Source organism: Hyalella azteca, unplaced genomic scaffold, assembly GCF_000764305.2.
Source record: "Hyalella azteca isolate HAZT.00-mixed unplaced genomic scaffold, Hazt_2.0.2 contig14449, whole genome shotgun sequence".
In the NCBI taxonomy this organism is placed as follows: Eukaryota; Metazoa; Arthropoda; class Malacostraca; order Amphipoda; family Hyalellidae; genus Hyalella; species Hyalella azteca.
Window position 1 is genome coordinate 1 of NW_025944335.1, and position 12608 is coordinate 12608.

The 12608-nt window shown below is 41.2% G+C and overlaps 2 protein-coding genes across 2 annotated transcripts; one reads left to right on the plus strand and one right to left on the minus strand.

Moving 5' to 3' along the window:
* Nucleotides 1–6: 6 nt before the first annotated feature.
* LOC108664906 lies at nt 7–4022 on the plus strand. Its single transcript, XM_018151603.2, has 4 exons — nt 7–42; nt 1791–2056; nt 2616–3152; nt 3527–4022. The coding sequence occupies exons 2-4, from the start codon at nt 1889–1891 to the stop codon at nt 3635–3637; spliced, it is 816 nt and encodes a 271-aa protein (XP_018007092.2). The 5' UTR covers nt 7–42; nt 1791–1888; the 3' UTR covers nt 3638–4022.
* A 201-nt stretch (nt 4023–4223) lies between these two features.
* LOC108664905 (bestrophin-2) lies at nt 4224–9912 on the minus strand. The gene is made up of 9 exons (XM_047884062.1): nt 9639–9912; nt 9145–9255; nt 8645–8822; nt 7005–7134; nt 6047–6309; nt 5507–5740; nt 5057–5296; nt 4705–4798; nt 4224–4434 (listed from the first exon to the last, which is right to left on the minus strand). The coding sequence occupies exons 1-9, from the start codon at nt 9710–9712 to the stop codon at nt 4352–4354; spliced, it is 1407 nt and encodes a 468-aa protein (XP_047740018.1). The 5' UTR covers nt 9713–9912; the 3' UTR covers nt 4224–4351.
* Nucleotides 9913–12608: the final 2696 nt, after the last annotated feature.

The following is a 12608-nucleotide window of genomic DNA, read 5'->3' on the forward strand; positions in this document are numbered from 1 at the left end:
ACCTCTTCTACCTCGCCCTGGAGGTCGTCATCACCAAGTGTGGTGAGTAATCACCTCTTCTACCTCGCCCTGGAGGTCGTCATCACCAAGTGTAGTGTGCTGTCATCACATGGAACAAGTACAAGGTAATGGTGATGCAGTCAGGCTGTCACGCGCGTAGTTGCGGTGTAGCTTCCCCAAGGCTCCCATCAACGTTTTGCTTCCATTGTCGAGTCTGTGCAGAAGCAGTCCCGCTGACCTGCTTTGATAATGAGTACTCAATTATTACTTATTGTAGTTAACTAGAATTTATAGTACTTAACTATTATTTGTATTATTTAACTAGTATACAGGATGTTTAATTAGTATTTTAGCATTTAACTAGTTTTACAGTAGTATATACGTATCAAGATGTGCTTCCATCAGTACTCGAGCAACGCAAGCAAGGGAGGGATAATACATTTTTCGTTAGTTTGGTGCACGCCGAACTGTTTATCACACAATGATGAGGCCTGTCACCGGAATATTGTACAGCGGCGTTACAATATGCCTTTGTGACGCGGGCTTCCGGTGCCGCCAAGCTTTATATCAAATGTTGTGACTCGGGTCATTTCCTGCGGCCCTGTGTTGGCCGCATGCTTCCGCTGCCATCCGCATTATATCAAGCGTGGCTTCATATCACACATGACATCCTTCATCAAATATCACACATAATAACCTTTATCAAATATCACACATGACAACCTTCATCAAATATCACACATGACAACCTTCATCAACTCATGACAACCTTCATCAAATACCACACATGACAACCTTCATCAAATATCACACATGACAACCTTCATCAAATATCACACATGACAACCTTCATCAAATATCGCACATGATAACCTTCATCATATACAACTCATAACAACCTTCATCAAATACCACACATGACAACCTTCATCAAATATTACACATGACAACCTTCATCAAATACCACACATGACAACCTTCATCAAATATCGCACATGATAACCTTCATCATATACAACTCATAACAACCTTCATCAAATACCACACATATCAACCTTCATCAAATATCACATATATCACGTTCATCAAATTGCCAATTTTGACCATTGATAACAAATAGAAAAAGTTAGGAGGTGGTTATTTTGATCAGACATATCATCTTCAATTAAAAATTCTGTCTCAGAAAATTTACAAAATGAATTTTTTACATTTTCCCGTAAATTTCGTACAAAGATGTTATGTAACCAACGTTATTAGGTAAATAATTGCCACCATCATTTAAAAATCTTACTAGCAAATGTGCTCTCATTGAAATGTTATCACAAGCGGCCGACTTTCTATTCCTATTTTACTATAATTACTATGAATGACTAATGATCAGTGTTAATTTTAATTACTTTTGTCTCATAAGTGGAATTCGACTTGCTGTTTTCAACACACGTTTTTAATAAACCTGCGCCTTCTTGTTAATTTATACTCGAGTTTTGCTTTGTATACTAAAAAAAAAATAAATCAGATAATAGGCGTTCCTAAATTTAGCCTTCTGAATGGTCGTTACAGCACAACGCCCGATGCTGCCGAAAACAAATCTTATCATTCCGTCTGTCTTTACTGGCATTAACACGCTTGAAGCCTGTCTGATTTTCAGAACCTATCAGAAGTCAATCCAATTTCCAGAACTCATCAGCAGTTAGTCTAATTTCCAGAATCCGTCAGCAATTCATCTGGTTTCCAGAACCCAGAAGTCTGTCTCATTTCCAGAACCCATTGTATCTCTGTCTATTTTCCAGACGGTGTAACATCAACCACAGTGCCACTATCAGACGTGGCACGACCCACGGCACTGCTGGAGTGCCAGCCGCACGCGTCGTGTCGCCTGACGCTGCGCATGCGTCGTGGTGGCGTCGTACGTCTATACGACGCATGTCTGGCGCACGGTTCACGGTACAAGAGTTTGCTGGTGAGCGAGAAGAGCGACTGCCTCCACGTGATCGCCCTCGCCCTCGCCTGCAACAACATCAACGATGCCAACCCCAGCCAGTACTTCCTGCTGCAGGTACTGCTACCTCCTGCTGCAGGTACTGTTACTTCCTGCTGCAGGTACTGCTACTTCCTGCTGCAGGTACTGCTACTTCCTGCTACAGGTACTGCTACTTCCTGCTGCAGGTACTGTTACTTCCTGCTACAGGTACTGCTACTTCCTGCTGCAGGTACTGCTACTTCCTGCTACAGGTACTGCTACTTCCTGCTGCAGGTACTGCTACCTCCTGCTGCAGGTACTGTTACTTCCTGCTGCAGGTACTGCTACTTCCTGCTGCAGGTACTGTCACTTGTTGCTGCAGACACTACCATCATCTGCCGCGTCGAAAGATGACGCTCGGTCTCGCGACGTTAAGTAGCCACAAAACAAATACGCGTCGCAGAAGTTTTGTTCGTGACCCCTGAATATATTGTTAAGTTTCGAATTATTGCCGCAAATCTTAAACGCAACGATCATAAATCCGATTTCATACTACCATATCCTTCACTAATGCAGTTCATACGCCAGCAAAAGGAGGTTCCACGTCACGAACATCAAATCTAATAACTGCTAATGATCCCCTTTACTGCTGCAGATCACACGCAACCCCAAGGGAGAGATACGGCTGCTCCCCCACGACCGTCCCTTGGCCGTAGTCCGAGCCTGGCCATGCCACGACTACGCCGAGCTTCACATACGTCCAGCGTCGCCGTCCCGACCGTCCAGCGCAGGGACGACACAAGTTACGACACTCGCCCATGCCAACCTCACCAGTCAACTGGAGGCTTACCTCACCAAAGATTACCTGACAGACCCGCCTCCGTCAGCCTCACCAGCCTCCATTCCAGACGTGGTGAGGCTGGAGGAGAGGCTCAGGCGAAGAGGCCAGCCTTCTAGCACTAAGGTTATCCTTAGTGCTGGCAACGACGCCTCTTGTACCATTGGCTCTCAAGATGAGGACGGCAGGAATATCTACGAAGTTTGTGGTAAGAGCGGCCCGGAGGATGCCGACCATCTTTACAGCAACGGAGAGTTCCTGGAGAAGACCGGCGCGCTTTGGGCAGCCAATTCTACATCTGGACGACCACCATCGCCTCCTGCCAGAGCTCCGCGGGTGCCTTCTAGACGCAAGGTGTGAATTCATGCTAACCCATGGCAATAACTCATTCGCTACACATCGCATTGGCATCTCATTCAAATCGTAACATTTACTATTTTCAATACTGTACCATAATCTAGCGGTGTGGCCACGAAGGGGTAATAGCTGTGGCATCGTGGGTATGCAATGTTTACCGTAACGTAGTGGTATCAAGCTCAGCTTGGGATGGTGTAATATCTTTGTCGGTGCTATGCTATACCCAGTGAATTTGATCGATAATACGGTACATGCAGTAAAATCACAGCCGTCAATGTCAGCAGTCAGCGAGTATCATCATTAAACCTGTTTTTATATTTAATGTCTAAGCTCAGTTCCTCGATGAGTGACTCAGTTTTCTCTCTTTACAGGGAGTCTGCTCGCTGAACCCTGACCTGCTGCAGACTCCAGCCCACACAGACCCTAGAAGCAACAGACGCACTCTCTCCTACAACGATTACGAGAACTACTTCTACATCTAACACAATTAGCCTTAATATACCGACCACTATCTGGTTGTGACTACGTACGCTATTATCGATGGTGAATGAAGCAGATCTGTTACCAGTACTTTACGCCAAAGATTGAATGTTTCCCACGCAAGGATACATATGGGCGCCGCCAGCCGTGGATTTCACTTCGGTTGCTGTCGATTCGACTTAAGTTGCTGTCGATAAGTGTAACGAAGACAATTAATAAGGGTACATTTGTAAGAAATAGATTTGTTATCGGGCGAAGTAAGTTTATTAAGGAAATCAAACCTCATCTATACGTGTCCAGAAAGTTTATGATAAAGTTCCAAGCCAAAGTATTGTAAATCGTAAATACTTTAGGACATTATGTCAAATAAACAGTGAGTCTCTGACATTGAGCGTTTGATTCTCTTCTTTAAATAAAAAGTTATGTGGCCCAGGTGCTTTTTAAAATCGGAAATGAAATTTCATTAGAGAGAGAGAAGGAAAACACGTGAAACGAATATTACTAATTAATTAGGTCTTTTTTTAATGCTACGTCTAATTATATTTATATAATATTTTATAGAAATTGACAAGCAATGAGATGATAAATTGGTATTAGAATCATTATAATATCGACATTTGTAAATTTCATTGAAAGGTGTAACAAATTTTCCATATGGTCCTGCTCAAGTTATCATTGGCACTTTCTCGGAATCTGGCATGGAACCTTCGTCTTTTCTAACACTTTTCTGTTTGTCTCTCAACTTTAGTTTGTCGTTTTCGCTGCTGCTCCAGCTCCTCAATGCTCACCGTCTTCATTCCTGCGCGATGAAGGTATTATTTAATGACGACTTTCATACTTGTATTTGCTCAAATAGATTCGCTGCAAAAATGGCCCAGTTATTTTGAGTCCAATAGCTTCTTTCGCTCGGTGTGAAAACCTGTTTTGCATGCAATAATTTTCCAGTAGTAAATTTAAAAATGACACCAATATATTTAAAAAGCAGCATGGCGCTCATAATTGAGAAATTTATGTAATATGAACTGATATATTAATTCAAAGAGGCGTCGTAACTGAGATATTCACTCACTTGGTCTCAGGTGGCGGGTGGTTTTTCGTGACTTTCGGCGCCGGAGAACAGACGGCAAAACTCCCTTACGGCTCACTTGATCGTCTTCTGGCTCCTATGTTCGAGACATAAAAGTCAATGAGTTGAGCAAGGGCTGTCTGGGATTTACAGGAGTGTCAACGTATAGTGGAGGCTTCAAACTTATCTCCTACACAAGATATATTCTACTAAAGATTGAATACATCCACTATCGTCCAATTGGACATATGTGATGTGTAAAATAAGCATCTGGAAAACAATAATGTCTTTTCCTCTAAGTGATGCGATTTTGTAGGTTTTTTTGTCATACGTGATTTTTAGCAAGCACACACACCTGTAATGTCATCATTTCAATGTCGACTTGGTCAGGTTCGAAGCTAACCACAAACTTCTGCTTTTCTGATCTGACTTCATACTCGGCAAATGATCCGCGATAAGGCTCCTTATCGAAGGTTTTTGAGGCGACAGTGTAAGGCAGTTCATTGCGTGGCCATTTGTTTGTGAAGTAGTCAACCTCATCCTCGGCGAACTGCTCGGGGCACATACCGTGCTTGCCGATGATCTGGCGCGATACCTGAAATTGTGTGGAAAATAATAGATTATTTCTTGAATATATGTGGAACACACTTTATAGGATTACGATCGAATTAATTGTGAATGTGGGCTTGAAACTGAAAACACGTGAATTGAAAGTAAGGAAAAATTAAAAATTTTTAAGCTCGTGTACCAACTTATGAGGTATTAATTCATTTAGCTCGCAACATAAGAGGGTAAGATATCTCACTGTAATGTTTCTGTTTATTATCGGATTTATGTCAAAGTCATTGTCGTCTTCGCCCAGAGGGTTGATGAGGGTCTCTGCGACCCTCAACCAGCCGCAGTAGAAGCCAATTTGAAGTAGGAGTGCAGCTGGCACGTAGTAGTTGTAGTTTAAGCCTTCTGTTGTATGGTCCCCGTCCAGGAACTGTCCCGCAATCACAGCCCCCAGGGCGTACAAGTACACAGCGAGCGTGACCATCTGGGTCACAAGCACGGTAATTTAGTTTACATCCAATTAGGAAATTATTTTTTGCTCGTATTTGTTTAGGGGCTGTACAATAAAAGCTCGCTACAGTACTAGTAGCAAATTAAGTCAACGTTGCGGACGACTCTTTGTCTGTGATTGGTAGCTTGAGCTTGAACAGCCAAACTGACGGCGTTACAAACTCTTAACTGTCTTTGATAGTAAGACCCCAGGACTACATAACCTTAACTTTCATAAGATCAAAAGAACCTACAGGAAGTAGGCATTTGAATACAAGCTAAATCTTTAGGTCGAGCTGACCTGAGTGTAGACGAGCGGGATAATCTCTTGATCATGGCTCATGAGCTGGTTACAGCTTCTGCTCAGTTTGTGCAGTTCATCCAACATCCTGCTGGTGTTGAGGCCGCTGATTTCAGTAGTTTTCTCTCTATCCCCAACGTACGTCTCGCTTCTAGTGATCACGTTTGTGGCCCACACAAGAGGTACCCAGTAGGTGCGACCGAAGCCTTTGGCTTTAGGGTCCAGATTTTGTATAATTTCACTTTCTTGTTCTGTCATAAAACCTGGCATTGACAAATAAATTTTGGACCATACCTCGAATTTTGTTTATAATATCAAATTCAAGTAACACTTAAGCTACATTTGCCATGATATGAGGACCTGTGTTTTGCTATGGTTAAAAATTCATTACCGAATATATTTCAAAATCCAAAATCTCGAAATCACAAGCGGTTTTTTCAGTAGAATTTCTGATTTCCAGAGTTGTGAACTTTTCATCATCTGCGAGTCTCACTCTACGCGACAGAAATCTAGAGAACATAACTCAAAGTGAGCTAGAGTAATCGTGATGACGAAGATTTTAATTAATTTATTTAATTAGTTATTTAAATTAATTAATTTTAATGACGGTAACGATTGTGGCACCCACACTATTGGTACACGAGACGCTACACAATTAGGGGCTGCATAATTTATGCCGCTGATGAATGATTTTATCTGAAATATCTGGACAACGACTCTTAATACTTGGTATTAGTGTGCAAAATGTCAACTTTTCCGAAACCAGTTAAAAAATTATTTGATTTTAATTAATGAGTAAAAGTTTTTGAGTTAAGTTCGAGTTTGGTTTCGCTTTTGATAATTATCTGCACAGCAAGCAAAAGTTGATTCACTGGTAGCATCGGCCAGTGAATTATTTTTAGTTTTATTTATTTTATAATCCTTATTCTTCAGTAATCATCAGGATCGGCCCAAAAACCTGTTTCAATGAAATGCTTGGCAGTGGGCATTCGCTTCTTGAGAGGCAGGCAGATGTTGGTGAGCGTGAGGGTGCAGGCCAAGTTAGCATACCGCACTAGAGTCTGGCGTAGCCTCAACACGTGGCTATCCTGTTCACAATATGTTAGAAATAACTATAAATTACTCTTCATAAACAGTACACAATTAAAATGTACAAACTCCGCCCACCAATTCTGGATGTTAACAATACAGGGTCCACCATATTTCCGGCAACGCAAGTTTTTATGTTATTTCTCAATGAAACAAAGAGGTGCATTGTTTTTTATTGGATGAGCTAGTAGCCAAGAATTACCTAAACAATTCTCAGACACATTTATTCAATATGGCCACCCTTATTTTTAATGACGGCCTCCAATCTACGCGGGAAAGCTACACAGGAGACACGCAGCATTTCTTGAGAGATCAAGTCCCATTCTCGTGTCAATTTAGACTTCAAACTATCCAAAGAATCATGAGGTGTTCTGCAGACCCTACTCTCTAAAATAGCTCACACAGAAAAGTCGAGAGTATTCAAATCAGGGCTTCTTGAGGGCCATACAGAGTCTTGATGGGGCAGAGTCTTGTTGAAAACTCCATGGTGTGCCGTTGAAGTGTTTGCAGGCCCATCAAGGTAACAACACAGCTTCCAAAATGTCTGAAATATATCGCTGACTGTTCAATTTCACTACGGAGGGGACAAAAACGAGTGGGGACCTCCCAGTGGCGGTCACCGCGGCCCAAGCCATCAAGGACATGGGATTTTGACGTCGTGTTGCTGTTCTGGTCGCCATAGGTTCATCCTGACTCCAAACTGTGTCATTTTGACGGTTAACGCTTTGAGGTATGTCAAATTTTTTCTCGTCACTGAACACCAAGTTGGGCAGCGTGCCATCCTCAATGAGATCCAGAATATGCTGGCATATTTCGAGCTTCATTTGTTCATGACGGTCTGTTAGTTCATGCCTTGTTTGCATCTTGTAAGGGGAGGTTTTGAGGTCATCTTTGAGGACTCTACGCATTGATGTCTGACTGACTGCTGCTTCTGCAGCCAATTTTGCAGCTGAGCGACGAGGGTTTCTCTTCAACTTATCCCTCGTGTTTTTGACCAATTAATTGTTTTGTTCGGACACTTCGTTTCCTTCCTTGACCAGGTCGATTGACCATGTCACTACTTTCCTTGAATTTTTTTACCACCTTCCACACAGTTTCACGACGAATTTGGAGTTTTTTTTCAATGACTGAATTACTCTCGCCCTTTTCATGAAGGATTACAATTGCATTTCTATCTTCTGCCATAAATAATAGTAAATTTAGACACCTCAGACTTCGGCAATATAAAATAGATGAATTAATAGATGATATTAAGCTTCATTATAGAAGAAAAGTCTCCTAGGAACCAATTTATTTTTATATAGCAAACATTCATTGCCATATATATGGCAGACCCTGTATACTGTCACTTCACATCAGCAGTAATCGTTAGCCCAGCCCTCCTGCGTGCGGTGATCAGCATCTAAAAGAATCACCGTATTAGTAGGATCCTCGTAACGCCGCTCTTGGTTTGAAATAAGCTTTAAATGTTATGCTTTCACCGGGAGTGCAGCTGATAAAAGGGCTCACCCTGCCCCTGAGTGCAGCTGACACCGCCATGGCGAAGGCGTCTGTGCAGGGGATGACGCTGTAGAAGGCATGGCGTTGCTGCATCACGTGAGACGTGTAGAAACCGAGCACGAATATCAGGGAACTCACTTCGATCCTGCCATTCTCCCTAACTCCCGTGACCACATTTGCGAACAGCCTGCAAGAAACATTCAGTCATAATTGTAGCCCATGAAGATATTTTGCGGCGAGTTCATTTGCTCATATTGAAATCACTAGCTCTGCTATGGTAAGATAGTGCTTCACATATTCAATATTGATCCAGCTGCGTTACATGCTCAATACAAATATATTATCCAAGAAAGAATTGGTCCAGTTTTAGGTTTTCTTATCTAATGCGATAAGCGCTCCTATTCATTTATTTCAGTTTATTTCTATTCCACCCAGGTAAAATATGTTATTCCAAGGTTACAGTGCAATATTTTATTACAGTTTAAATATATACACACGCCAGGCATTACCTTTTCCCGCCGTCTTGTAAGGCAAAGTTGTAGACCAGTGATAGGGCGGCGTAAACGAGGGTAAAAACGACCAAGTCTCGCCACACCAACTTGTAGACGCTGCCACGCCATCTGGTGGGAAAAAAGGTTGTTTACTCTCTGAATGTTATTAGCAAGTGCTATCTATATATACAAATGTTATGCATATTAAGACAAAAAGGGAGTTCAGAGCAGTATATTACGTATACATGTTCTTAACTTTGTCAACCAAGCACTGAGCCACTGACGGCTTTTCAAGGGATATACACCAATCACAGAGCAGAAATCGTCCGCTACGTGCATTTACGCGAGTTATGACCGTACTACTCCAGTAAATAATTTCAATGAAAATGTTTATAGGTGCAACTATAATATACAAGTAGTGATCCATAAAAGTTTCGGATTCTGAGAATATTTAAAAAATTAGGCAGCGATAAAGATAAAATTTTGGTGATGGCACTGAATGTCCTCTCGACCTGAAGAGCAGCTTGAGGAAGACACTGAAGCTTTTCTGGCTCAAAGCGACGTTGCGTGAGTAGGTCACCGTCATTCTTACGTATAATTTCTGGTATATTCTTTATTCCTCTCGAATGTAATTAATTAACTAAAATAATAACGGTTTCCTAATCGGCCTTACTACAACGTAAATGACAATGTCCTCTTCTTAATAGGCAGCGAACACAAAACAATTCGAACACAATTAAATCGACAATTTGTATGCAACACAGAAACGATACGAGACGCTGTACGTTTATACTTGACCGTCTGAAGCTCACATAACGGAAGCATATTGCAATGCTAACACAAAATTTGTTATCGCGCTTATCAAGTCTGCAGTTAAAGTCGTATAATTAAGCGTTGAATGATTTCAGTTAAATCTGACTCAGATTTAGCTGATAATATAGCCTGCTGAGTCTCTTTAATCCAACTCCTTGATAACAAACTACACACTCAGAGGTCGTTATAGCTTGCGTCTGATAAAGCTATATCTGCAGGGGTCTATTAGAGCGGCGAGACATAGAGAGGTCGCTATATGGGACGTCAAAGGCCTAAGAGGAGTTGGTCGTAGTGTAAAGTCTGACCAGTTAGGGATCGGTCGGTAGTCACCACAAGCTTCAAATGTAATTTTAATTTTGCCAAGTTCGCCCCCTAAAGCACCATCTGGAATTTTTTATGTAAACGGTACAAAAATATATACAAAACGGTACAAGTCCTTTTCCACTTCTTCCTCCGATTGAGGTTACATTTGTATCCACGTATGACGTATTTAATTTATTTATTAACTAGAGAAGACTTTTTTTAGAAACACTTGTTCTATCCGCCCAAATCGTGCTCTGATTGGCCAGCTGCTGTTTACATTATTTTGCAATAATATTAAATATTGTAAATCTTAAATGTATACCTTCCTCGAACTGTACATATACAGAACTCAATGTGTAAGGGAAAAATAAACAAAGTTTGACCTTTCTCATTTGTTACAAACTATACTCATTCCATAAGTTTAATTTCGAAATCTTTTCCCGCCAGAGCTTCTGCAAGCTACACGATGCTCACAAATTTTTAAATGAAGAATCAAAGAACAAAACAAAATGCGTTTTAATGCACAGGGATTTATTACTGGCATTTTGTTTAATTTAAAGTTGTTCAAGTTGCCAAGCAAAAAGCTAGTAAGAGAAATTGATCTATTTTGCGTAGCGCAAACAATCGAAACTCCTAAACATAGGGCGACATTAACGCGCAAACAAAAGTTGTGCTCTCCAACACAATAGGCGACCATAAACGCCGAACAAAAGTTGTACTACCATACCACAACGAGATACCAGCAATGCATTATACTTACGGTGACTGCTGGAAGTGTAAGCGTGACCATCACGGCCATTACGGTGACCGAAGTCGTGCGTGATCATCTTGACACGTACGGTGAACGCATTCCTGCGTGACCATCGCTACACGTACGGTGAACGCAGTCCTGCGTGACCATCACGACACGTACGGTGAACGCAGTCCTGCGTGACCATCACGACACGTACGGTGAACGCAGTCCCTGTCTCTTATACACATCTAGATGTGTATAAGAGACAGGTATCGGGGACGGTGTATCGGGGACGGTGTATCGGGGACGGTGTATCGAAACTCTCATCACATATTCTCAGTCCATTCAGCACAAAAAAGAGAATATCAAACACCAGAACAACAAAAACATTCACAACGGAAACAAAATTTCATCAATTAGATGATCTCTCCAGGGACGGGGATCTCTCTCACAATAATTTATCGGCAAATGGCAAACGTTAAAATTTAAATAAAACGAGGGGCTTTTCAATCAACCATGACGGGAGGTGGACATGACTGAGCTGCTGCCGCACATCTGTGCTCTGCCAGCGACTCCTGTCAGATAAAAAATATGATCAAAAATTCAATGATGCGCACGATACCGTATGTGCATCAGAGAACCGACGTAAAGTTTGAAAGAAAAGTTAAAGTTCAGACAAATAAGATGAAAGAAGCTAAACCGGCGTTTGAAGTCACTTCGCTTTTTACGTATCTTCAATTATAGAGCCATGATCTGCATGTCGTTAGCATTGTGATATTTATTATAATAATTACTTTATTTGAATGCCTAGTTAAGTACCGATCAAATACGGTAATTCCATCACAACAGCACGAAACCAAAATTTTGCAAGCGAGAACATGCAAAAAGTTTTTTCAAACAAACAGATTTTTTAATGTGGATGTTTCAAAATTATTCACAATATGCTTAGAAATTATATAGCTTTGTGGAGGATTTCTTCGCTTTCAGAGCTGGAAGCGTGATGCAATCTTTGTATTCAACGAGCTAATGCGGAACGACAAATTTAAGTTGAGTTTAGTACACGCACTGGAAAATTTTCAGACGTGCTACCTTGATGTATAAGATCGTAAAATGGTTGATATTACACGAATTACTGGCATACATTATTAGAATGATAAATCCGTTTAAATCGATTTTATATTTGATATATTTTTTTATTAAGTTCATTTGTGCCATGTAGTTGACCAGTTGGTAGTTCCGTGTTAGTTCTAAGTAGAAGACTAGGTACGATGAGTAGTAAGGACGCTCATTCTGTGTGAGCAGTTAAGATCACACAGGTGATTTTATATTTTGGTACATTTTTTATTAAGTTCATTTGTGCCATGTAGTTGACCAGTTGGTAGTTCCGTGTTAGTTCTAAGTAGAAGACTAGGTACGATGAGTATATAGTAAGGAGGCTCATTCTATGTGAGCAGTAAAGAGGTTCAATTTGCATGAGCAGTAAGAAGAGATTCAGTTTGCGTAACAGGAAGGGGACTCAGTTTGCTTGAGCTGTAAAGAGGTTTGGTAGGAATAAGTATGAACAATCACACGGCTGTTTCAGCACTAGATATTTAATTCATCCCGATGAGCAGCGGACTTTGCAACACTTTAA

Excerpts from the sequence above, each read along its gene's own strand:
- LOC108664906 (XM_018151603.2), top strand. The coding sequence starts at position 1,889 with ATGCGTCGTGGTGGCGTCGTACGTCTATACGACGCATGTCTGGCGCAC. Across the intron at positions 2,057-2,615 it reads GCCAGTACTTCCTGCTGCAG|ATCACACGCAACCCCAAGGG; the intron begins GTACTGCTACCT and ends TTACTGCTGCAG. Across the intron at positions 3,153-3,526 it reads GGGTGCCTTCTAGACGCAAG|GGAGTCTGCTCGCTGAACCC; the intron begins GTGTGAATTCAT and ends CTCTCTTTACAG.
- LOC108664905 (XM_047884062.1), bottom strand. The coding sequence starts at position 9,712 with ATGACGGTGACCTACTCACGCAACGTCGCTTTGAGCCAGAAAAGCTTC. Across the intron at positions 7,135-8,644 it reads CAGCTGCACTCAGGGGCAGG|GATAGCCACGTGTTGAGGCT; the intron begins GTGAGCCCTTTT and ends TATTGTGAACAG. Across the intron at positions 6,310-7,004 it reads CAAGCATTTCATTGAAACAG|GTTTTATGACAGAACAAGAA; the intron begins GTTTTTGGGCCG and ends TGTCAATGCCAG.